The sequence below is a fragment of the Ursus maritimus genome, unplaced genomic scaffold (genome assembly GCF_017311325.1).
Source record: "Ursus maritimus isolate PB19 unplaced genomic scaffold, ASM1731132v1 scaffold_24, whole genome shotgun sequence".
NCBI classification, from domain to species: domain Eukaryota; kingdom Metazoa; phylum Chordata; class Mammalia; order Carnivora; family Ursidae; genus Ursus; species Ursus maritimus.
This window is the reverse complement of record NW_024424897.1, coordinates 13,222,675-13,248,526: the sequence shown is the minus strand read 5'-3', so window position 1 is coordinate 13,248,526 and position 25,852 is coordinate 13,222,675. Positions and strand designations below refer to the sequence as shown.

Genomic DNA, 25,852 nt, shown 5'->3' with positions numbered 1-25,852 from the left:
GCATGCTGACGTGCAAGCCTTCCTTCAGGTCCTGCTGGAAGAAGTCGTGCACCTGCAGGAAGCTGGCCTCCTGATCGGGGCTGTAGCTGGCGGCGGTGGTCACCTTGAGGGGCTCCCTGGACAGCGTGTACATTGACAGCTCACCCATGGGGATGGCCCCAGTGATCTTCAGGCCCACCGGAGACGCTGCCCTGGATGGAGAGGCCTCGGTGGACCTGGAGCTGGACCTTGAGCGCCGTCGTCGGTATCTGTAGCTCGGCATCCTGGCGTAGGGAGACGAGGAGGGAGCCTTGAGGAACTCCCGTTTGGTCTTAAATCTCAACTCTTTGTTTTTCTCAATGTAAATGTTTACAGCCAGGACACCCACGGTCTCGGCCACAATGAAGGACAGGGCTCCAAAGTAAAAAGACCAACCGTAGTTGTAATGGTTTTTTTTGTCTTCGTCACGCTTGTCGCTTGGGTCGCCCGTGTTGCTGGAAATGTAGACGATGATGCCTATGATGTTGCTGAGGCCTGAAAGAGAAGGAGAGGGGTGGGGGGGGGTGAGGCAGAGGTTAGACCCGCAGCTGGACAAGCAGAGGAGGGCCTGGTGGCCACACTCCGTTGGATAGGCGTTGCTTTATTCTGGTCGCGAACTTTTCTTTTAAGTAGTTTGTTTTGAATGGGTAGTAAAGTAAAAGTTCAGATGAGGTGTGCAATAACATGCAGGCACTTAGCTGCCCAGTTGCCATCCTGATGGTGGCTATTCTTCTTTCTTTCTTTCTTTCTTTCTTTCTTTCTTTCTTTCTTTCTTTCTTTTTCTTTTTTTTTTTTTAAGGATTTTGTTTATTTATTTGAGAGAGAGCATGCACAAACAGGGGGAGGGTCAGTGGGAGAGGGAGAAGCAGACTCCCCACTGAGCAAGGAGCCTGATGCAGGGCTCGATCCCAGGACCCTGAGATCATGACCTGAGCTGAAGGCAGATGCTTAACGGACTGAGCCACCCAGGTGCCCCTGTTCTTCTTTCTTATATTATTGTTATATCCAATCTCTCTCTCCCTCCCTTTCTTCTCCCTCTCCCTCCCTCCCTCCCTCTCTCTTTCTCTCATTCTCTATTTCACTCACACACACACACACACACACACACACACACATCTATTTTTTTCTTTGCACAATACTCTTTGTCCCCTTGCCTCTTCATGGAACAGTCCACCTGGTAGATGGTTCCAGGTCAGGACCGAAAGAGCCGTCTGTCTTTCTGAGTGCACATGGCAACCGCTGCATGGACAGTAACCAGGCCTCTGCTGTGGACGTTCAGAGAGCTTCCAGCCCTGTGCGGTGATAGAGTTGTCACGGACATCCTTGTGTCCATACCATGTCACACACACATGAGTACAACTGTGGGATGAATTCCTTGATGTGAATCTGCTGCCTCAATGGGTATGTGTGTTTCAAAACATAAAAATAAACTTTGGGGGTGTTCGATGTATTGGAAAGTTGTGAAGATAGTACGGAGAGCTCCTTTCTACCTCCCCACCTGGTTTCCCCCATGAACAGCTGACATTACCGTGTACATCTGTCACAACCAGGAAACCCCCCATGTACGTTACTACTCAGTACCCTCCAGGCTTTACTTGGATTTCACTGGGGTTTCCACTGATGTTCTTTTTCTGTTCCAGGATCCGTCCAGGGTACCATGTTGTGTTTTGTGTTTTGAATTCAGAGTCTCCGCCCCAGGCCTTCCACCGGAGCACAAAGTGTCTCAACAGCCTATAGTTTGTTCTATCACATGGCTGGATCTTTGCCAGTCTGAGACGTGAGGTACTGTCACCTGTTGGCTGTCTCTGTTTGATTTCATCTAATTATAAGTGAGGTTCAGTAGAGCCAAGCTGCCTGGGTTTGAATCCCGGTTCTACCAACTATCAGCTGTGGAACTTTGGGCAAACTGCTCAGCTTCCTGTGTCTCCGTATTCTCACGGGCAAAACGGGAACCCCGGTGGTATGCGCGTCACAGGGCGGATGTGAAGATTAAATGAGCTAATGTAGACAAAGCACTTATAATAGCACCTGGCACACAGTGAACATGCTTTTCCATTCTATTATAATCCATTGTGTTTCACTGTGAAGTAATGTGTTGCATGGTCTACACACTGCCCATGTCCGTTGTCCATTCGCCTCTTGCAGAGATCCCAGCGTGGATGGTGTGCTCCAGGCTCTCCCAGCCTCTGAACTGTACCTTTCCCAAGGCTCTGACCATTTCCCACCTGAAATGCTTTATGGGCCTAAATCACCTTACGGCTGGGGCTGGAGCGGCCTGGAGCTGGGGGCCCTCTGCATGACCCCTGGCCTGCCACTGCCTTGGCCCATGATCAAAGCTTCCAAATACCAGGGAATAAATAGGAACCAATAAACATGGCCTTGCTTGCCTGCCGTGATGGCTCCTTGTCACTGCTTCCTCTCCTCTCTGGACCCATGTTTTTAGCTGCGTGTCCCCGGACCCGGGACCCCACCACGCCTCCGGTGACTTGGAACATCTGGATATGGCTTTGTATGGCTCCTCCTGGGGAAATGGGCAGCTGCAGAGGGCACCTTACCTTGGAGGCTGACAGCACGGGGCAGCCTGTGTCTCTGCCACCATGTGACCTCAGGGAAGCCACCTGGGCCACCTGATGGCCTCCTCAGAATCTGGGATGCCATGGTTGTGCTCACTGAGCACCTGGCACCATGGCCCTAACATGTAGCTGGTGCTGGTGCCAGCCTTCTTTCCCTTCCTTGGGGAAAGGAAAGCGGACAGGACTCAAATCTCATGGCAGGGACTTCGTTAATGGTTCACACCTTCAAAAATCTGGGGGCTCAAAGGAGGAGAGAGAATGGGGTATACCCCTATCTTCCCACCTCTACTCCTGGCGGGGACAAGAAGGAAAGGGAGGGGCACCCGGCCAAGAAGGAGACTCCACACTCAGGCTTTCCTTGCCAACACACACACACATGCGCATCCCCTGACACACATACAGCCCTCTCAGAGAGACACACACACACATTATTTATTGCTGTGGAAGGACACAGAAGCAGAAGTGATGTGGAGGAAGGAGCATAAGAAGCAGGCTGAAAGATTTTGAGCCAGTCACTTAACTGTTTTGGCCCTGAAGTCACCTTCCTTCTCTCAGAGAAATCGTGAGGAGAGGACAAGATGGGGACAGGCACTGTGAGGCCCTTCCAACGCCTCCTCCCCAAGATCGCCCCACCCCCATCCTCGACCACCAAGGACCACTAGCGACCACCGCCATTACTGGGATTCTCACTGTCACCATCATGGGACTACTGGGCTGTTCTAGGATGCAGAGCCCAGGCCAGCTAGGGCTCCCTCACCAGACCGGGGGAAGAAAAAAGATGCTTTGACAGCAAGAACACTGGTAAGGCCTTGCAAGGAGTTATGGTAACAATTTAGGGAAGAATCCCTGAACTCGGGGTGCCTGGGAGGCTCAGTTAAGCATCTGCCTTTGGCTCAGGTCATGATCCTGGGGTCCTGGGATCAAGCCCCATGTCGGGTTCCCTGCTCAGTGGGGAGACTGCTTCTCCCTCTCCCTCTGCCTCCCACCCCTGGTGCTCTCTCTCTTGCTCTCTCTCTCAAATAAGTAAATAAAATCTTTTTTAAAAAAAGTATCACTGAACTTTGTAACACATCTCAAACTTACTAGAAGGCCTAAGACATCAGGCAGGTCCTGTTTCTCCAGACAGGGACCCTTGTTGCAAGTTTATCTGAACTCCACAGGCACTGCCCGGAGCCTCCAGGATGCCACCGGACACCTGGCAGGTGCCCCCGGTGACTCAGGCCAGAAAACCCGGGGTTTTGTCCTGGGCCGTTTATATACACCCCCCAGCCACTGACCAGCCACGAGACCCACTTCTGGCCTGGAGTTCTCCCACGTCTGCAGTGGCAAGGCACGCGTTGAAGTGTCTCCATCGAGACTCAGAGGAGTGACAGTGTGAAGCCATTTTGGACCAGGTAGGCGGGGCGTGTGTTACCGTCACCCACAGCTCTGTGGGATTTCACTGGGTCACAGTGGGGGTGGCTCCGAGGCGCACCCTTGCCAGTTCTGTACCCCCTCCACCTTGTCAGCTCCTTCAGGTCCTGGCTTCCATTGAGTCTCTCTGGGTACCTACCTCCCTGGCCCCCCGACTCAGCCAGGCTTCCCCATCACAGGGTTGTGAGACAGCAGCACTGCCTCTTTGGGGTGCTCTGCACACTTAGACTTACGTATGTTTTTGGTCGAGGTGAAATTCACAGAACACAAATTAACCCTTTAAAGTGCACAAGTCAGTGGCATCGACTACGTTGACAACGTCGTGCACCCACCACCGCTATCTAGGTCCAGGACATTCTTCGCCACGCCAAGAGGGGACCCCGTGCCCCTGAGCCATTCTCCCCAGTCCCCGCTCCAGCCCCCCTCACACCTGAACGTCTGACATCAATTACGAACAATGACCTTATGTCTGCCCTCCCCCCGCCCCCATGCACGCACCAGGACGCGCACCCTGTGCAGGGGGACAGAGCGGGCGGCTCACCTGCAGCCACAAAGAGGATGCCCGCGCTGAGGACGATGTTGTTCTTGTGGCTGTAGAACCTTCCGGCGCCGATGCAGAGCCCGCCGAGCAGCAGCAGGATGGTGCTGAGGATGGGGAAGACACTGGAGGCGCGCACGATGCCTGGGTGGGGCGGGACACAGAGCAGAGGCCAGTGAGACGGGCTGCCATCCGGGGCCTGGCCACCAGCACTGGCCAGGAGCCCTGAAGCTCGGGGCCCTTGCCCTGACCTTGAGGCCGGGTGGGGGCAGGTGGACCAGACTCAAGTGATGACCCGGGCCTTCCGGTTACTCCCTGCAGGACGCCGGGTGGCCTGGGGTCGCGTCTGCCCCTAGCTCACTTAGGCTCTCTCTGGGTGTGGGTCATACTTCTGCCAGCCCGAAGGCAGGAGAGCCCCTCAATGGCATCAAGGAGCTACAATGACTGCCATGAAAACGCTGGTCTGCCTTCCATTCAGATAAGACCTCACAGCCCACTGAGCCTTTCATGGACACTGTCTAAGAAGCCTCTGGAAGCCTGGAAAGTGGTGTCCACAAGAGGCAGCTCGGGTGGGTAGCTGAGAACACAGGCTTTGGCGTCAGGCAGGCCCGCGTCTGCTCTGCGACATGCCAGCCATGTGGCTGTGGTCAAATCACGTCTCCTAAAACTCAGCGCCCCCCCCCCCCCATTTGTAGAAAGAGTTCACAGTAGTACCTCCATCCTATGGCTGCTTTTGGACGAATAAGGGGCTTAGCCCAGGGCCTGGGCATAGCACACACTTCCTAAGTGACAGCTTCTCTCTCTAGCATCATCACTGTCATCACCCCCGGTGACAGACAAGGATGTGCAAGCCAGGACCTCCCGAGGTCACAGAGGAGGAGACGGCTGAACAGAGCGGGCCGTGCATGGACCTCGCTGTCCGGCAGAGCTGGACCTGCACATTTGCTCCTCCACTGACTGGGGGGGTGGCCAGGGCAGCAGACTTCTGACAACGGGAACCTGCGAACGTGACTTTTATTTGGATAAAAGGTCTTTGCAGATGTGATTCAATGAAGGATCTCAAGAGGGCACCGCCCTAGATGAGGGCGGGTCCCAAATCCAAGGACAAGAGCCCTCGGAAGAAAAGGGAGAGACACAGGCAGAAGACAAGGGGCTCAGGGGAGAAGCGTGTGAAGACAGAGGCAGAGAAAGGGGTGAAGTGGCCCCAATTCGAGGAGAGCAGGAAGCCACAGACGCTGGGAGAGGCCAGGACACATTCTCCCCCGGGGCCCGTGGAGGGAGCGCAGCCCGCCCAACACCCCTTGAAGACTTCAGCCTCCACATTGTGCGAGAGCAAATCACAGTAAATTCCTGTTGTTTGAAGCCACCCAGCGTGTGGTACTTTAGCATGGTGGCCCTAGGAAAAGAATCTACTCCCTGCATTTCAGAAGGGCTACTGGGACGTGGGTCCCTCTCCCTAGCGTCTGGATGGGAAGCAGGCCAGGAGGAGCCCCGAGCTCAGCCTGCCCGACGCGCCTGCCGGTCTCCCAGCCCAGCAGAAATCCTGGCTGCATGGACCCTTGGTGGCCCCAGCAGGGGACAGTGAGCCGGGGAGCCCTGGCAGGCGCCAGTTTCTGAGCCAGCTGACCCAGTTTGCGGCCTCTCAGCCTCTGAAGGCAGCATTTGTCTCCTTTCTTGTAAGCCCACCAGTGTGTGCCCTGCTTCACAGAGGGGGCTTTGTTGAGGGCATTAAATAAAGCTCTTCTCTCCAGCACGTCCTCCTCCTTCCTCTGCCTTCTTGCAGCCACAGGCTCTGGGAGGTTTCCCATGGGCTCTGCAAACATGCCTCTGAGCCATGCTGGCCAGAAAAATCCGGGATCGGCTACCCCTAGATGTCCTCGTTCTGCAGACAGGTTGGAGGGGTTGGGGAGGAGGAAGCCCAGTGCCTCTAACGTCCCTGAGGTCGGACTTGGCTCAGAGCCATCCATCCTGCCATTAAGTCCTGTGTGCACCTGTCCTTTGCTACACGGGCTCATCCCAGAGCCCCGGGTGTGCAGACGCCAGCAGGGGTCGCTGTGGACAGTGGTGCAGGTTGGGTCTTGCACAGAGCTGAGGGACAAGCAGAGCTGAGGTCCAGCCCATGCCTCATGGCCAAATCAAGCCGTGGCAAGAATCTATGTCTGTCTAGAGGACGGATACCTCCTTCTAACTCAACCTCAGGCACATCACGGCCTCCCACCAGCCAGGACACCAGCGCTGCCGGGCTTAGCACAGAAATCAGCTACCTAATGGGAAGATGGGGAGCCTGGAAAAGGGGCACCAGGCACGGGTCAGAGTGGACAGGAATCCCTGGGGCCAGCAGGGCTGGTGGAAAAGACATGGCAGGCACGGTGTGGGGTGGTGACCCCTCTAACCCCACACCTGCCTGTGGATCTACAAACCAGTGGGGGCACTGCCAGAGCCCCAAGGCCGGGAGGAAGCCCTCTGACGGTTATGTAACTCAATGCACAAGCCTGGTTTCTCGGGAAGACTTCGGAATGCATGGCCCGAAGGTTGACCTTGCTCTTGAATTGTCGAAGACAGGGTGTGCGGAGCACAGCCTTGGACCTATCCGGCCTGATCCCCCCATCCCCAGACAGCTAGGCTGCCCCCCAACAGGCTCTCCCACAGAGAGACACCATGGAACCTTCTGTGACCTTCTCTGACCTACCTGTTCTCCACTGGAATGTCAGCACCAGGATGGCAGACCTCTGTTTTGTTCACTGTTTTGTTCACCCCACATGCCTAATACGGCGCCTGGCACGTAGGCCCATAACCACTTTTTGTTAAACGGGTGCTTAAATGAACTCTCATGACCCTTGTCTCTCTCTCCTGTGCGTCTACACGTTTTGGGGATCACAATAGTCTGGGGACCAGAGGACCGAATAACGGGAATCAGGGGGGATGGCCACGGTGACCATGACCTTGGCCTATCCCGGGATGTTGCCCTCTGAACCTCGTTTCAGGACCAGTTCCATTTCCGCAGCCCCTGTTTCCAACAAGGAGGAAAAACGCCTCCTCGATGGAGAGGTAGGTCAGCCCTCCGCCCCGATTCCATCAGCCGCTGGAGCTACCGGCCCAAAGCCATCGCTTCTTCTCTTCCTTGGGCCTCTCCAGGCTTGTAAATGAACCTGCTGGTCCCCCTACCGCACACCGGAGGAACCCATTTCCTTCCCAAATGAGCGTTCATTGATGTCCCATCACCATCAATTTGGGAAAATTGCTGCTGGGCCCCTCCTAGCCCGCATGCCCCCCCAAACTCAGGTACCACGGGCAGAGTCCGAGGACAGCAAGAGCCTAAAGCTGGGTGGGAGACTGTACTGCACATTCCAGATCTGCCCCCCCAACCTGTTCCCACTTTCTGCATCCCGCCCTGGGCCCCAGGAGGCACAAGCCCTGTGCCGAATCCTTCGGCTCCCTTGCCTCTGGCTTTGGGAGGAGCGCGCAGGGGAGTGCTATGCCCTTAGCTTCCTTCCTGTGGGCTCCGGTGAGGGGGCTGCCTTCCTTCTGAAAAGCCATAGCTCCTGCCAGGCAGCCCTGTCCTCACGGCTTCCTTCTTGCCAGCCCCCATACCCGCTTTCCTCATCTGTTCAGGTCCGGGAGGGGAAGGGCTCCCCTAGCTGCTGGCTCTGGTGGCCTCACCATCCCGGATGGGCGAGTTCTCTTTAAGCCCGCCCACACCTTTGTAAATAGTCCCTCACCAGCTACCCTTCATTCTCCCCATCTGAGCAAACCAGCTGCTTCTTGCTGGGACCTCAAAAAGCTACATCGTCTGACCTCTGGGTCAATAGTCATGAGAACAATCCAGAAAGAGATTGTAGGGCTCTGGGGACAAAGAGGGGACTGGGGCAGGGAAGTAAAAAGGAAGAGCCAGTGCCAACGTCCATAACCTCAGGTAAGCTCAAGCAGGAAATGGGGAGGGGATCGTTTGTTTTTTCACGCCTCGCTCCTCACACCTCCAGGGCTGGTTAGTGGGGCAAATCTGCTCTCAGAGCCTTAAGAACCCCCTGATTGCCCTGGGTAGGCCAGAGAATGGCAGGTTCTGAGTCAGGGTTGATTTCCAGTTGGGCCATCCCCTCTGGGCTGAGCACCAGGGGTCGCCCTGGATGGCTGTGCAGGCCACGCACTGTACAACTTGACGGGTCTCATTTATGCCATAGTCCATGTAAGTGGCATTCCTTGAGCAGTGCGTAAGCTGCATGGCCATGGGCGGTGGCCCTATGGAATATCATCTGCTTGCTTCAGTGTTGGCCCCCAGAAAGCAGAAAGAAAGGACACGTGGAAGGAAGAAGAGAAGGTGAGGGAGGAGGGTTGGGAGGCAGATCTAGCCCAATTTTTTCAGGTTCTGGGCCCAGCCGGAGCAGCCCAACACTTCCCAGGCTCCCTGGGAACCACATGCTGTACTGTTTCACCAGATGACTCAGAACCAGAATCCTTTCTCTTAGAAAAAAAACCCCGAATGATCCATAAGCAGGTGCAGAGTGAACTGTGCTCCCTCTGAGGACACTGGTATCGATTCTCCATAAATGAAGCCGGGCCCCGGCCCCCGAGGGGGATGCTGTGAGCAGCTCTGTGTGTGTCTTAGCTAATGGGAAAGGGAAAGTGGCTTCAAAATGGTGCTGTTCTTCCATGTCCGGGCCCCTTCCCTCGCTGTGGCTCCATCCTTCCTCCCAGGGAGGTATTCCCAGGCCCAGGGATGAGATCCAGCTTTAGGGTGTGGGACGGGGTTTGTCCTCGTCCGGGATATGCTGGGAGTTCCAAGCTGGGGGCCAACCCAGCCACAGGCCCGGGCACAGGTGGGGGCTCCCCTAGCTGGTGCCGAGAACGCGTACAACCCCCCCCAATCAGAGCCTGCGTCTGCCACCCCTCCTTGCCTTCTCCCCCAGGCAGCCTGGGGGTGCGGCTTCCTCTGATTTCTCCAGAATAGAATGCTGGGTGTGTGGGGTGGGCTGGGCAGGTCCAGAGCAGGCAGGGCAAAGTACTTGGGGTGTCACGGTGCCCCAGGAGGCTCAGCCTGGGTGAGCCTATGTCTTTAACCTCCTTGCCCCAGGCCCAGCAGCAGCAATCAGCAACTCTGAAACTAGCCATAACCAGCAGCCCTGGGGAGGGGGATGCCCACGCCCTCATCTGCTCCAGCTCTGCCTCAGTCTCCCCAGACACGGGCCTACCCACCAAGGAAGTCCACTAGGATACCCAGCATGTCATGGCAGCGTCGGACAAAAGTCCATCTTCTGGAATAACACTTCTGAATCAGAAAGGGAGCAGAAGAGCATCCAGAGAACAGTACCCCCTTTACCCACACGCGGCACGTCTTTCCTCCAGCCACAGCCCTCCCCCCTCCACGCACAGCAAGGAAGTGAAAAATTCTTGACGCTTACGAAGGAGATACTCCGAGCTGTCGTGGTCATAATCGTTGTCCTCTGGGAAGTGATTGATCCGGAAGCAGTGGCCTTTATAGATCCCTGGGGAGAGCAAGAGGGAAAGAACACTGTAAACGCGCCATGGGTTCACGCGTCCACTCAGTCCAGCCTTAAGTTCGGCGTGTGCGGCAGGCTCTGGGCAGGCCCTGGGCACAGAGAGAGGAGAAAGGCCCGCTCTGGCATCCCTGGTCTGTGCGGGGACGGACACACACACAGAAGGACCGCACAGAGGGAGCAGCGCCCCGGAGGTGACCATCTCACCGACGGTCCACGTCTGGGCACCTGTAAGAGTGAAAGGCCCACCATCAATAATTGTGCAGGGACAGGAGGCATCGAGCTGAACTGCTCGGGGCAAGCAGGACATGCCATCCCCCGTCCAAGGGGACTGCAGAGCCATCTTGAAAAATGACAAAGAATTTGCCCCTGGGAACAGGGGGAGGGGGCCTTCTGGGCAGAGGGGGAAGCCGAGAAAAGGGAGGCCTGAGGTCAGAGCCTGCAGAGTGGTGGGAAGTTGGTGGCTGGACTCAGTAGGACCTGTGTAGGGGGAGGGGCTGGGGGCCGAAGTGGGGGGAAGGTCTGGGTCTGGGTCAGGTGAGTCGGGATGAAATCTGCCCCTGTGATGCCTGTCTTTCCTCTCTCGTAAACACTTGTAAATCCGTCCTAAAGCACATTCCAAATCTGCACTTGACAAACTGATTATGATCCCCTCACTCAGTGTGATGGAGGGAAGAGAACATGGAGCCAGAGAAAATTCCAGAAAGGCTGAGACCACCTCCTGCCTTCTTTCCCTTTCCCGATCTCTGAGAAGTAGCCTCCACAGAGGGGGAGGCAGGACACCCTGGGTCATTTTGTAACTGCAGGAGGAGAGGCCAGGCCTCCCTTCGAGAAGCTTCTGTCCTGCTCTCCCAGCCCCTGCTCCCCTGCAGTCTGGAACGCCCAGCACAGAAGTGGACACAGGCAGAGAGGGGGGCACCCAGGGCGTCAGGCCCTGCCTTGCCAGCCAACCCCCTCATGCCCGGCTCAGCCTCCCTGCTTCTGCAAGGAGCTCATCTTGACAATGCTGCATGGCTGGGGCTAGGGCTGTTTCCAACTGTTCTGCCGCTGCTGCCAAGCCTCCTGCTGGCCTCCCACAGCCCAGCCTGACCTCTCGGTTGGAGGCACAGTGTCAGAAGCAGGGCCTGAGCCAGACCGGCGTCCGTCTCTCAGTGCTTCCAATTGAGAGAGGCCCCTGACGAGCTCGGGGCACGCTGCCCTTCCGCCCGTTTACCAATTAGCCAGCTCGCCAGCGGCCTCCCCAGGCTGTCCCCTCTGCGGGGATCCTTAGCTGCTGCCTCCAGAAAGACGGGGTGCTGGGTGAAGACCCCCCACTTCCTGAAGGCCCAGGGGCCTCGAGGGCCCACTGGTGGGTGGGCTAGGTTTGGTCAGGGAATGGTGGGAGGACAGACTGTGGGTCTCAGAGGTGATGGCCAAAGTGGGACAGGCTTCGACAGTGTCCAGGGTGCCAAGCCAAGCAAGAACAACACCATGTCCTCATCTGTAGAATGGGAACGACCCACGCTTTCTCTCCTGGGGAAGTTAGAAGAATCGCAAGAGGCAACACTTGAAAGGCACTCAGATGATCTTTGGCCCTGTTGGCGGCACAGGGAAGGCTCGCTGCTAACCGACCCAGAAATGTCCCACCCTCTACTCTGTGGGTCCTTACTTTTCCGTGAGTGCCTGGGTTGGTGGAGAAGCACAAGAGGTTGTGAGCGAGAAGAAAGAGCACGAGGGTGGGCTTGTGTCAGGCTGGCCGGGAAGCGGGCCACACGGACCAGCGTGGGCCAGCCACGCCCTCCCCTCACGCTGGGTCCCACACCCCAGATCCAGGGTGCTCGTGGAAACGCAGAGCAAGTGTTTTCCAGGCGGGGGTGGGCTAGGCAGGAAGAGCCCTCTACCATCCGTCCTTCTCCCCACACACCTTTTTGGGGCCACTTTATGAGCCTAAACAAAATCACCAAGTCACACATGCTCGTTGGAACAAGTCGAATAGTAAGAGGGTGACAACGAAAAAGTAAATAATGTCTCTTCGGCCTCGTTTCCCAGAGGCCAAGCGTGTATCTTCCCACGTCTCCCTCTGTGTGCCCACCTGCACTCATACACCTAGGGGAGGTTCCCCCCATTTTTTAAAATTGAACTTTTTGCTTGGAGATGATGGTGGATTTACGGGCAGTTGTAAGAAATAGTACGGGTACCCTCTACCCAGTTTCCCTCAACGGTAACATCTTGCCGAATTATAGTGTCACAACCAGGATGCTGACATGGCCACAGTCGAGATAGAGAACGTTTCCACCACCTGGAGGATCCTTCAGGATGCCTCTTTGAGCCACGGCCACCTTCCTCCTGCCTTCCCAGCCCCTCCTTGACCCCTGACAACCACTGAGATATTCTCCACTTGTACGGAATTGTCATTTCAAGAATGTACTTTCTATAAATGGACTCATACAGCACATAACCTTCGGAATTGGCTCTCTTCACCCAGCATTATTCTCTTAAGATTCACCCACGTCGTTACGTGTATAAACAGTTTGCTTCTTTTTATTGGCTGGCATTAAGCCACAGCACGGATGTACACGGGTTGTGACATCTGATTGCTAAAAGTGATTACACCTGTGATATCCAGCTATTTCTAATAATGTTGCCATGAACGTTCGAGTACAAGTTTTTGCGTGAACCTAAGGTTTCATTTCTCTGGGATAAATGCCCGGGAGTACGACAGCTGAGTCATATGATAGGTTAGTTTTATAAGGGCTGATAAAAGCGACCTCAAGGATGCCTAGTTTTTGAACGGAATTATACAATACACTTCCATCCCTAACCTGCGTTTCTCCTTTAACAATATGGACGAACATCCTTCCAGGTCGGTACCTATAGATTGAACTTCTAGAAAAACTTGTGTCTATTTTTAATAAAAAATAGTAAGTCAATGCTAATCCAACAGTTGCTGGAAGCCCTAGTGAGAAATAGCCTAGAGTCGAGGACTAGAAAGCTTGTTCCGGCACCGATAATGTGAAAGGAAAATATGCCCTTGGCAGAAATGAGGAAAGAAATATATTTATATATTCTATCTGAAAACAAAACTCGGGTTTGGAATTGTTGGCTTGCATACAGGCACCTTTGCTCCCAATGCTCCTTCAATGTGTTTTGCGAACCTCGATTCTGCATTTAGGAGAGATATTTTGTATCGGATAGAAACTGTAAGTAGAACTCACACCGTCCAACATATCGACTGGGTTTTAAAAGCCATTCTTTTTAGTGGCTGCATAGCCATCCACAGTTATGGTTTATCAATTCAGCGAGCCCACAGAACCTCTTTCTTGGGGCTGTGTGCACACACCACAGATCCCACCACGTACAATTACGCTCAGAGATACATTGAATGCACACGTGCAGTCGTCCATTGACCCCTCTCCCTTTCCTTTCTTCTCTCCTTCCCTCCTTCCACACCAAGCTCTTATGCACAGACAGAAGGAATGGGCATTGTTGGGGGTTGAATTATGTCCCCCTGAAAGATGGTTTGGTGTCCTAACCCCTGGTACCTGTGAATGTGACTTTATTTAGAAACAGGGTCTTAAAGATCTGAGCAAGTTAAGATGAGGTCTCACAGAATTCAGGTGGGCCCTGAATCCAGGGACCGGTGTCCTTATAAAAAAAAAGGGGGGGCGGAATGTGGAAAGAGACACATACATGGGAGAAGGTCATGTGAAGACAGAGACAGATACCGGAGTGATGTGTCTATGTGCCAGGGGATCTCAGGGATTACCCACCACCACCAAAAGCTAGGGAGAGGCAAGGAAAGATCCTGCCAATGTCTCAGAGGGAGCACGGCCTTGCGACACCTTGCTTTTGGACTTCAGCCTGCACAACAGTGAGACAGAACATTCGTTGCTCCCAGCCACCCGGTTTGCGACAATTTGTTACGGTGGCCCCGGGAAGCTCGTACACGTGTTGTGCTGTGTGGGAGGAAATGCGGCATGCCTCATTCACTCCCGGGAAGAGCACAGACTTACAGGAAGGCGAAGGTGCCCTGCTCACGGTCCTGTTCTGTCTTCCTGCTCCTTAGTCAGCTGTGGGAGCCCGCGGGCCGAGGCTGAGAAGTCAGGTTCTCTGGGCATCTCCTTGTGAAGTGTGCTGGAGTGAAACTCATGTGGTTTCTCAGGCTCAGGCTTCCAAAACAATGTGGCCAGTCATCGGGTGTATGTCCCCATCGGGACCCCGAATCTTCTCCTGATTCTCTCCCATTTTGGTAACCGCCAGCCATGGGCACCTCATTCCCTCCCCAGGCGTTCCATGTTTAAACAGCTCTAACTTTGAAGTTCCAGAAAGCTCACGCTCCTCCATAGAACTCCAGCCACTGGTGCTGCTTACAATCCCTAGGGATAGAAGAATCCCTCTAGCAGGTGTGGACCCTTCCAATCATTGAATGTGTCTGACAGCTGGATTTGCAGGTGAGGCCCAAAGCGGAGGACAAGCAGTGGCCTACCAGCTGCCAACTGTTGAGACCTGACCCCTCCCCCAGCAGCCCTTACTAACAGGCAGGAAGCCTGACCCCCATTCCCATCCACCTTATCCCCAAAACTAGTCTAAAGAAGGGGGGCTGTGGAGAAGAAGGTGCCACTTGTCTTTGGTACATGGAGAGTGAAAGAGACTCCTCCCTTCCCCTAGAGTCAAGGAGTTGGGTATTTCCCTTAAATGAACGGCTTCTCTAGGTCAGACATCTTCAGTTCCTTCAGTCTTTTCTTTATTGATGGTTCCAAGAGACTTTTCCAGCCTAGCTCCCTTCTTTGGGTCAGCTTCCAACTCTCAGCTCCCACCACCGAACCCAATGTTTCAGAGCTGTCCCCTCCTCTCCTCTGGACTCCATGCTTCTGTTAATGGGACCCGGTGTTGACTCAGGTGCCCCGGAGTTTTTCTCAAGAACTGGCTCACGTCCCCCAACTCATTTCTGTTGAATGGCGTGTTTATTCCTAGGAACTTTGCATTTATCCCTGTCGAATTTAATTTTGTTAGTGTTGGCCCAAAGCATTCAATGGGGAGAAAATGAATGGGTGATTTGAGAGGTAAGAGAGAAAACCATTTCCAATCCACTTCACATGTGCTCTATCTCCGTGAACAGGCTATTTGCCATGTTATCCATTAAGTGATATTTAGGGTGATTAATGATGAGATCCTGGCCAGGCCACATTGCAGGAATACTGAGGCACTCTTGGGGTCACCGGCCTGTGACCCACTCCTTCTTGAGCGTCAGGAAACCACTAGTGTAAAGAGACTTATTTGTCACATGGCCCCAGGTGAGTTATTTCTTCATCTACAAAACTCAGGAATTGGGCCGGAGGGAGCCTCTCCTGCTCTAAGATTCTAGAACTATTTTCTGTGGAAAAGATATGAGTGTGTGCATAGGTTAATAGAGCCATTTGTCTACCGACATCGTAGACCCCTTTTGTTAAAGGTATTTCTAAAGGCATAGGAAACATCCGGAAAGAAATATCCTTAAAATGAGCAGTGTTTTATTTCTGGGTGACAGGTTTATCAGCGAATTAAGGTTTTCTTCTTTATTTTTTTTTTCCCTGAATTTCCTACAACGTCTGAACATGAACCAGTAGGGCTTTTACTGAAAGAAAGAAAAGAAATGGGATCTTTGATTCTTAGTGGCTACGTGCGGGTCCTTCTGGAATTGACCACAGATCCGCTCAGATGCAACGGCTGGTGAGTGGGGTGTGGACCGTGGGGGTGGGACTGTTGGGTGGGGTGTCCCCAGTGCGCCCCCACCCCCGGTGCTGTGCTGCTCATTCCGGGTTATGCCCCTCCATGCAGCCAGGGGGAGCAGCCCCCACGACTTGGTTGGTTACGGGGATGTAGGACTTTCAGTGCAAAGCGGAGTCGGTCACTGTCCGAGTCATTTCGGGGGGCACCCCCCTCTGACACAATCTCCATAAAGGGCCACTTCAGAGGTCTGTCGCCATGACGGGAGTCCTGGTGAGAAGACTGGTAGAGGGTGACCACACTGAGGGCAATCCTCCGCGGACGCCTCTACCGCGTGCAAAGCATTTCCGTAAGTATGACTTCATTCGATCCTCATGAACACTAACTGCAGCCACCAATACCTACTTCTCCGCCAGCGTCTTACTCCAGCCATGCGTCCATGCGGAGCCGGCTCCACGCATGGGGCACCTGCCCATACCTCAATTCGCCTGCGCTCATCATTTCTGGCTTATTGCCCAGGGCACTGGGTGGGTTGCCCGGGCGGAGCCGCACTGCACACCCATCCCCGCAAATGGAGTGAGGATGGGGATCCCCCCACCCCCCGTAACCATTGTGCAGGAGGAGGGGAGCTGGTGGGTAAATCCTCCCTCCTGGGGGTCCAAACTGCCTGCTTCTGGGGGTGCGTTCCAAGAGGACTGAACCAAGTGATGGTCAACTCAGGGATGCCCCTGGCCCTGGCTTTCCCTCTGTCTGGGTTTCACTCACCCCAGCTTCCCCCCCCATCCTCCCCCACCATGCCCGCTCCCTAGGACCGCCCCCCAAGATGCACCCTCTGCATGCAAGCCCTGGGCTCAGGCTCCGGTGAAAAAGGTAATGAGCCGAGCACGTTCCATGCATCAGCCCATTTCATCTTTGCAATCACGCTCCTTTGAAGATGGAAGAAAGGAGCTGAGAGACGTTGGAAGGCCTGCTCCACAAGCTGCAGCGCAGAGGTCCAATTCGGAAAGCCTGGGCATTCTCCCTTCGCTGGAAAGTCTCCTTTGCTCCATTGTAAAGTGGAGGCTCGGGGGACACCTGGAGTGCACGCGGCGGAGCGGCGGCACCTGGAATCCATCTTCTTGACGTCTCATCAAGTGATCTCCCCTGGCGCTACTTTCCGAGACCCCGCAGCAAACGTGGGGGGCTTCTGATGCAGCCTGGGCTGCTGGTCCTCCTCCCCAGGACAGGTGAGGACGTGCAGCCACATAGCCGCCAAGAGCACCAGGTTTCCTGACGCTGCAGCCGAGGCAAAGGCAACTCCGGGCCTTGGAAAAGGCCGCTGTAGGTCCAGGGGGACGGTCGGAGGTGCGGAGAAGGCGGCCTGACACAGCGAGGCCCCTTTGGCTCAAGGACACCATGAGTGTGAGGACACAGCCAAGGGCCAAGTGGAAGGAGGTGCTGAGCGGGGCTTTTCCTGCGTCAGTCATCGGCCAACAGGATTTTCACTCTCGTGTGCCAAGCGTGGTCCGGGCACTGGAGCTACGGGTGTGAGCGAGGCTCCGTCCTTGCTGTCACAGAGCGAGCTCTCGGCCGGGGGCACCGACAACACAAGCAGCTCAGAGGAAGCACTGTGAGTATCATTTCGGGGGGTGCTCGGGGCTGGAAGGCAGGGGACCGCATCAGAGTGCTTTAGATTAGAGGCTCTTGTCCTGAAGTTCTGGCTGAGCTCAAAGCTGAGGTCGGGGGGCTCAAGGGTGGGGCCCACATCAGCGAACAGACGCCCCTGCAGAGGCCGCTCAGACCCATGACAGCAGAGCATCCCCATCCCCGCCCTCCCCGCCCTCCCGGGTCAATACGAGGGGTGGAAAAGCCCAGAGGAGGCCCCCGCGGCTGACGGAGGAGGTGAGGTTCAGGCCCACCCGTGGGCCAACACATTTCAGCAGTTTCATCTAAATCATCTTCTGTGTTGGAAAATAATCGAACAACGCTTATTTTTCCAAACAGTTCTCAACTGACTTTACAATAGTCTGCAGCGGCCGTCTCCTAGCGAGACCAAATTAAGGAGGTTTCGCTGGACTCTGCACTGAGAGCTGGGCCGTCATATGCTGGTCCCAGCCCTGGTCCAAGGGCCAAGTGGACCAAGTCCTTACCTCGGGGTGAGGCACGGGGGAGAAGCTCAGAGGGAGCCTGTGCCTCTCAGTCCTGGCACCAATGACCCACCAGGACTGTTCCCCTCCAGTGTCTTCCCAGAGCAGCGTATCAGGCAGCTGGCCCCCAACCCTAACGCTAACTTCCTGTGGGAAGGGCGGGAGCAATTTGGAGGACTGGTGGGCTGTACGTTTCCAGGAGGATACCGGCCTTTCTAGAAAAGACCCAGGACCTTGTGGAGGAAGTGGAGAACTGAGGGGTGGTCAGGCTATGGGGGGGGGAGGTAGGGAAGAGTATTATCCTCATGGCAAGAATAGCAGCAAGGATTTATGCAGCAGCTGCTATGTGCCAGGCTCTATGGTAAGCACCTGTCACTTCCTCACTTCACCTTCCTACTAAGCCTATGAGGTAGATAGGATGACTATTAATACCATTTGCTACTAAGTGTCCTAGCCGGGATTCGAACCAGGCCACCTGGCTTCAGCGGCCACGCCCTCACCTCCCTCGCTTTGGAGGCAGAAGGATGCAGCGCATTCTCAGAGCTACGAGGAGTTCTGATTGGTTGGACATGGTGCGGACGTATGGGTCCCCGACACTCTTTAGCGGCGGGAAAACTTGTTTTCCTGGACTCCTGGGCAAAGGGGCACTGGCTGATGGCCGATGGGTGAGGCTGGATTAGCCTTCCCTGGGAGGTGGAGTGCTCGAGCTGGAGGCAGGGTGGTGGTAGTCAGGACAGTGGTAGTAGGGGGCGGGCGAGCCCGAGGGCAGAGCTTGGCTAAGGCTGGGAATCTGGGGGGGCGCTGCTGTGTTCATAGGAGACGCTATGGTGGACAGCGCGAGTGGAGGGTACAGGGGGGCAAAGGGGTGCAGGTAGGCCAGCTTGTGTTCTGGAAACTCAGATGCCGTGGCATGGGTGGAGAGCAGCATGGGGGATGCAGAGACGGAAGAGGCTGGGCCAGGTGTGGGGGTCTCACGTGGTAAGCGGGGAGATGGGGCTTTATACAAGGTCTTCATGGAGGGTGACTTGAGGTTGGAAGCGGCCGTGGCTGCTCCTGAAGGGAGGTGCCTAGGGTGAGGGTCGTGAGGGGTATAGAGAGAAGAAGGGCAGCACAGGGCTATGTGAGCAGGGCCCTTCATTTGGGGAGACCCTTGTCCTGTCCTTCGATGTGTTTGCAGATGAGGGACTGGAGGCCAGGCTGGAAGGGCCCTGGGCAAGCTGGTTCCAGCACGGAGAGGCAGCCTGTCAACTCATTTCCGGGGCTGCTGTAACATCGTACCACAGACTGGGTGGCTTGACCAACAGAATTTCACTCTCTCGCTGCTGGAGGCCAGAAGGCCAAGATAGGGGAGGGCAGGGCTGGTTCCTCCTGAGGGCTCTGAGGGGAGTCCATTCTGGGCCTCTCCCCTAGCCATGGCGGTTTGCCCGCAGTCTTGGCCTCACTTGGTCTGTAGAGGCCTCGCCTTGATTTCCACCTTTGGCCTCACATGGTGTTCTCCCTGTGTGCGTGTCTGTCCGGACCCACATTTCCCCTTTGTGTGAGGACAGCAGTCTTCTGGTTCAGGGCCCACCCTAAGGACAGCATTTTAACTTGATTATCTCTCTAAAGACCCTACTTCCAAATAAGGTCACATTCTGAGGTCCTGGGGTTAGGACTTCAACATAAGAGTTTGAGGAGGGCTCATAATGCAGGGTGAAGGGTACATGGCCAGCATCCAGGCCTGGGGCTGGAAGCCTCCATACTTCTCTCACCCGTCAAGCTCTTCGCTCTGCCTCACCTCCTGCTCCCGTAATCCCCCCTCAGAGTTCGCCTCATGATTCCTCCACCTCCACACTTATCTCCAGAGAACCCTCCCAGTTACTGTGATTTCCCACTTGGCACGCTCCGGTGTCCTCCTACGGGCTGGCCTCTCTCCAGCAGCAGCTGGAGGCAGGCTGTTGGGGAACCACTGTCTGGGCTCCCGTAGAGAAACTCCAGGCTTGAGGAGGCAGTGTGGGCTGGGCTGGATTTTCCTGGGGGTGCCCCAGTTCCCTGGCGCATGAGTGACTCTCTGGGAGACCCCATTAAGCCACGATGACCTTCAGTTCCTTCATCCAACTTACGTCGATGGAGCACCTGCTGTGTGCTGGATGTCGGGCCCTCGGATGGACAGAGCGTCGCTCGCTAACAGCTTGAGTCCTTTCCTTACTCAATGCAGGGCCGCCCTGTACTTCTCGGCTTCCTCTGCAGTTAATGCTGTGGTGTGACCGAGTTGATGAACGGAGTGTGAGCGGAGCTGATGTGCGCCCTTTCTGGACAAAGCTCTGGAGAAGCGGGGGCGTCCCTCCATCTCTACGCCACCGGGAATGGCTGTGCCACGTGACAGAAAGGGCGCCTGGATCCGACTGTGGAGGAAAACTGCCCACTAAGAGGTCTATCCACTTGGAACTGTTCTTAGAGCAATAAATCCACTTCTATGGAAGTTTAAGACACTACACGTTTTAGTGTCTCTGTTCCAGCAATAACGATACAAGAAGAGAACAGGCGGGCATGGCCTCCGCCATCCCGGAGCTTTCCCGTTACGGAGTCAATTATGACTGAGGGGAAGAGGTCTGAAGGAGGAGGCCGGAGTTTCAGAGAGCACTTCACGGAGGACCTGACCTGGGTTGCCGAGTGGAAGTCAGGAAAGCTTCTCCTCATCTGGAAAATGGAGAAATATTTTTATGATCTTTCAGAGCCAAAGGGAGGCCCAAGGAGCCCCGTGTTGGTCAGACCACTTTGAGAAGGATAAATCCTGAGGCTGTTGGGAGGGTGGATATATCGTTTCTTGGAGATGCCTTCAGACCAGACCAGAGTCCTCCACGTCCCTTCCATGGCCACGGGGATTCAGAGCCTGGGTGGCCTCCTTGGGTGTCATCATCCCCGCCCCCAGTACCTGGGACATGTTTCATATGTGCTCTTCCCTTCTCTGGGCGGCCCTAGGTTAGAGTCACTGAGATGCCTCCTCGGCCTAGAGGATCTGTTGGGGTCTTTCCTTTGATAGAGACATGGTTCATCCATTTGACCCTTTACCCATCCGTCTGTCCTTCCTTCCTTTCAAGATTTATTTATTTGTTTTAGAGAAGTGGGGGGAAGCAGAGGGAGAGGGAGAGAGAATCCCAAGCAGACTCCATGCCAACCGCAGAGCCTGATGCGGGGCTCAATCTCACAATCCTGAGATCATGACCTGAGCCGAAACCAAGAGTCGGACGCTTAACCGACTGAGCCCCCCAGTTGTCCCATGCCTGTCCTTTCTTTTGCTTCAGTATTCATTGATTGATGCCAGCCCCCCTGGGAGCCTGAAGACATTGGTCTTGCTGGCAGGAACTTACAGCCCAGCTTAAAACAAGCGAGCCAGTGACACATGCTATGAGGGAAGTAGGGGGTTCATGGAGTTTCAAAGAATGAGGGAGAAGTGCTGGATGGGGTGTCTGGGACAGCTCCAGGGAATGAGTTTCTGGAAGAAAGCAGGCATGGTGAGGAGAAACGGAGGCTGAGAAAGGTATGTGGGGCTGCTGTCATGGAGTGCCTGCATCACCCTGTAAGTGGACTGGATTGAATGCCATTGGCTTCGAGGTGCCATTGTGAGCTTTCCTGCAGTTGGAACAGTCTCCTCATGACTAATGCAGGGAGCCCCAGTCCCCGGAGGCTCTGCGTGGTTGTGATTCTATTCCCAGCCCGGCTGGGTGTCTGTTGACCTGTTAGGTCTGTGGCCCTGCCCAGGCGCCCCTTGGGGGTCTTGTTTTCATCCCAGAGGAGCCCAGCTGCCTGGGAGATGGCAGGCTCTGCTCCCCCAGGATTAACAAGCTCCCCTTCATCGCTCCCCTCACATTGAAGAGCCTTGTGAGGAGGGATGCATTTAAACTCTGGCTCAGAGTTGCAGCTTCCTGCAGCTGCCAGAGGACCATGGCAGCCTCAGTGTGGCCGCTGCCAGAAGCGTGGGGTGGGGAGGCCAGCGGGGGACCCGGGACTCCGCCTACCTCGCCCCCGCCCACTGTCAGCCACAAGGAGGGAGCCATATTGAGGAGTGATGGATGCCAGCGGAGAAGAACAGATTCCACAGCACCTTGGACCCCAGGACTCCTCCCTCAGCTCTTGTCTGCATAACCAGATGGTGGTGTGGGGCTCTGTCTCCAAGAAGCCTCCTCCCTCTAGCAATCTAGGTGAGCTACCTAGTCCAAAAGGATGTTTCTCTTAACTAGGAGAGCCCTAGTGGAGCGTTTGTGAGAGGTCACTCTTGTCCTCAGCAACAGAAGGAAGACAGCGCCTGTTTCCAAGAGGGCTAGACTCTGGCTAGGTGTCTGCTAGGGTTCTGGTTCAAGCTCCTTCCCCCAGGTAGTGGGATTCGCAGAGAGAACTTTGTGTCTGCCCTCAAACTCTGTCTCTATAAACCCGGGACCTGGAGAGCAAAGTTACTCTGGTGAACTGAGACAGCTCTCCAGGACCTGGATTCTGAGGCTCTTGTGCTTGACCAGAGGGGCGGAAGATGGGGAGAGAAAGGGTGGGCTGTGTGCCCGGCACTAAGCCCGTCCGAGGTTCTGAGGTACCTCTGGCGTGCACCCGTGGGGAGGCCCTTTCTCTGGGAATGGGTCCCTCACACAGAGTTCTCCCCAGTGGCCACTTTGGATGGTCCTGCCCCAGCCAGGAATCCTGGACAGACAGCTGGCCCAAGAGCTGGCCCAGTCAGAAGCTCTCTTGGGAGTTTGGATTTTGGATCAGAAGCAGAGAAGACCCAGGGGCCAAGGGACATTGGGGAGTTCACGAATGGGGTGTTGTCAGGGGTCCGCTGCTAAACTTCCTCAATCCCTTGGGCCCCCCCCATCCAATAAAGTCCTCTTTTGGGATCTAGCCAGAAGAAATTGGTTTCTGTGCCTGCAACCAGGAGAAGCCCAACCCCCAACCAACCACACCTTCATCGGGGAAAGAGATTCCCACCCAGTCTTGATGGGCTCCGAAGCCCAGCTCCTACGTCATTTTCTCAAGACACGTGTGCAATGCTTTTAGAAGATACAAAGATAAGCGTGGCTCCTGGGAGACCAGAAAGCCCAGGGCACAGGAGGGATGTTATGTCTGCAGAGACAGGAATGCTGAATGCCAGTCCCCACGTTGCCAGGTGGAAGCCATGTGTCCTGTGAACTCCACTCTGCAAGGTCTCAGTCCCCTGGGAAAACCCTCATCAGGCCAGTCTGTTCCTTATATACCATTATAATTATACAATTATATACGTCTCTGTTTCCTCATAAAGTGGGGATACCCATGCACATCCTTATTCCATGAGGAATAAGGTAATGAGACCCTGTGAGGCCAGCATGGAGAAGTTTCCCCATAAATGGTGGTTTCTCCTCCATCCCAATAAAAAAGACCTTCCTACCTGCTGGCAGCCAATAAACCAGGTCCTTGGACAAAGTCTCCTCCCCCATAAGCCTGCTGTGAGGACCTCAGAGATGGCTCTTGGCCCCCGAGGCCCTGTCCTCATGGCCCCGCTCCTGCCCATGCGTCCCAGCCCCTGGGCAGGAGATGGGAGCCTGGCCTCACGTGCCACCCCAAATCCCTCGTGTCCCTCGGTGAGTTCTTCAAGAACTCACAGCGCCAGCCTCACGCCTCCTCCAACCCTTCGCTCCTGGTGGGCCGGGATTTTCCAGGCTTCCTGCTGAGATTCATAATTGAACAGAGCCAGGGAGACTTCCCCAACCAATAGCTCGTTTTCTCTCCTAACACAGGGAAATGGGGGTTCAGTGATTGTGATTTTTTCTACTTGTGTCTGCTTGGGAACTGCCGTTTGGATGAAATCTCAGGTTCGAGGTTTAGGTTTTTGTTCTTTGTTTCTTTCTTTCTTTTAATCGGGGGCAAATCCGGAGCTCCAAGGGGGTGAAACGGCTCTCTGCAGATACTAGGCTTTTCCATTGGTTTGCCTCTGCAGATCTCTGGAAAGTTACGCTCCAATAACCTGAGAGTTTTAATTGAAGGGCCTGGGCGAGGGAAAGAGAATCATAGTATGGAATCATAAACTTCTAGAAGGGACCCTTGGGACCATCCCCTTCATCCCGTTCACGTTACACATTAAGATCCTGAAGCCTGGGAAGGCGAAGGTCCATTTCCATGGTGATGGGCTGGTTGGTGCCGTGCAAGCCTAGAACTCAGGTCTCTTGACTCCGAGTTCAGTGCTCTTTTGCTCATCCCCCGCTGCCTGCTCCAGTGCAAGGGTTCTCAGCCAGGGGCGATTTTGCTTACCAGGAGTCAATGTCTGGAGACTGTTTTAATTGTCAGAACTTGGGGGAGCTCAGTGCTACTGGCAACTAGTGGGTGGAGGCAACTAGTGGGTGGAGGTGCAAGGCACAGAGCAGCCCCTACAACAAAGAATGAGCCTGCCAGGATGTCCACGATGCCAGGGCTCATGATGGATAAGTGGCCTGCACAGAGCTGAGTCCTCCCTTCTCAAGTCCATGGCAGACATTGCTTATTGATCCCAGTACTTTTCTCCCCTGATCACAGTCTAAATCCTTCTCGTCGCAGGACCCCATGCAGGGGCTATGAGTCAAGACGATACCTACTGGTCACCTTGTGGCCAGATACCACAGAGGTGGTAGGTTATGAAATTATCCTGCTTGGGTTTTAGTCCTGGCTCTGTCACACAGCTGTGTGATTTGGGGTTCCAATTAACCTCTCTGTGCCTCATTTTTACCATCTGTGAAATGGGACCATAAATGAGAAACTCTTCAGAGGGCTGTTCGGGGGATTAAACAAGTTAATGCAGTCTTCAAATAGCATGGTGCCTGGGACATTGTGAGTGTTTAAAACATGTAAGCTGCTGTTATTATAATCAGCTCTGTTCTAGTGACAGAGAGACAGCTGGTCCTACTAGGAGAAGAGAGCAGGCCAGGTTTGTCTCCTATCAGGACTGACAAGGATTTGTCCTTGTCTTCATATATCTGTGATATTGCTGCTTTCGAATCGAACAAAATCTTCCTGACTCTTCTGACTTTGCTTTTCCTTAGCCCCATTACCCACGGACGAATCAGGCTGGCTTCAGTTGAGCACAGACCCCCTGTAAACCCCTGTGCTAAGCCTTTCCCATTTTCTCACAAAAGCCATGAAGTAACCTCGAAAGTAGAAAAGCTCCTAGAAACCCATTTTACGGACGAGGAAGCCAAGACTCTTAGAGGGCAAGTAACTGCCGGAGGTAATCGAGCCCCCAGGAGCCAAGCCAGGATTCTGTTCCTGTCTGACCCTAGCACCAGACTCTCACCACTGTGTGGCCCTGCCTCCTTCTTCTATTTGAGAACAGGGCAAGAGAGAGGAAAGATGGGAGGCAGAGAGAGCCGGCATCTTGGAGGGCGCACACCTGCCAGGTCACCAGCATTTTCTGATGGTGTGGATGGGCTGGTCTGTGGGGCACAGAGTCTCTCCCAGACTATCCTGGGTGCTGGGGGAACAGCTCCTCCTGGGCAGCCAGGAGCCAGATGCGAACGCAGTTTTTAAGATCCCTTTCACTGGGGCACCTTGGTGGCTCCGTTGGTCAGGCGTCTGACTCTTGATTTCGGCTCAGGTCATGCTCTCAGGGTCATGGGATCAAGCCCCGCATCAGGCTCCATACTGGGTGTGGAGTCTGCTTAAAATTCTCTCTCCCTCTACTTCTGCCCCTCCTCTGACTCGTGCGCATGCGTGCTCTCTCTCACTCTCAATAAATAAATATATAAATCTTAAGAAAAGATCCCTCTCACTACTACCAGCACGTGCAGTCCAGAGCGCCAGGTTAAAGCTCTCCCTCACCTCCTGGAACCCCAGTGTTTCCAGGTGACTTGGTGAGGAACCACCAAATCGTGGGCTTAGACAGACTCAGAGTGCCTGGGCTGATCAGCCATCCCTGGTGGCCTGTCCCTTTTGTCCCCAGCCCCTGATGATCCTGCCTGGCAGCTTTCCGGGAAGGGCTTCTCTACTTTTGGCCCCTGTACCTTCCATTCCTCTTTGGAGCCAGAGAGAGCATGTCAA

General features: G+C 54.8%; 1 protein-coding gene across 1 annotated transcript in view; it reads right to left on the bottom strand.

Annotated features, from left to right (window-relative positions):
- Positions 1–25,852, bottom strand: part of CACNG4 (calcium voltage-gated channel auxiliary subunit gamma 4) — a 57,531-nt gene that overhangs the window by 643 nt on the left and 31,036 nt on the right. The window contains exons 2-4 of the mRNA XM_040641212.1: positions 9,939–10,022; positions 4,546–4,686; positions 7–513 (exon numbers count right to left, since the gene is read on the bottom strand). Of these exons, the coding sequence (XP_040497146.1) occupies positions 7–513; positions 4,546–4,686; positions 9,939–10,022 (732 nt within the window). The remainder of the gene's footprint in view (positions 1–6; positions 514–4,545; positions 4,687–9,938; positions 10,023–25,852) is intronic.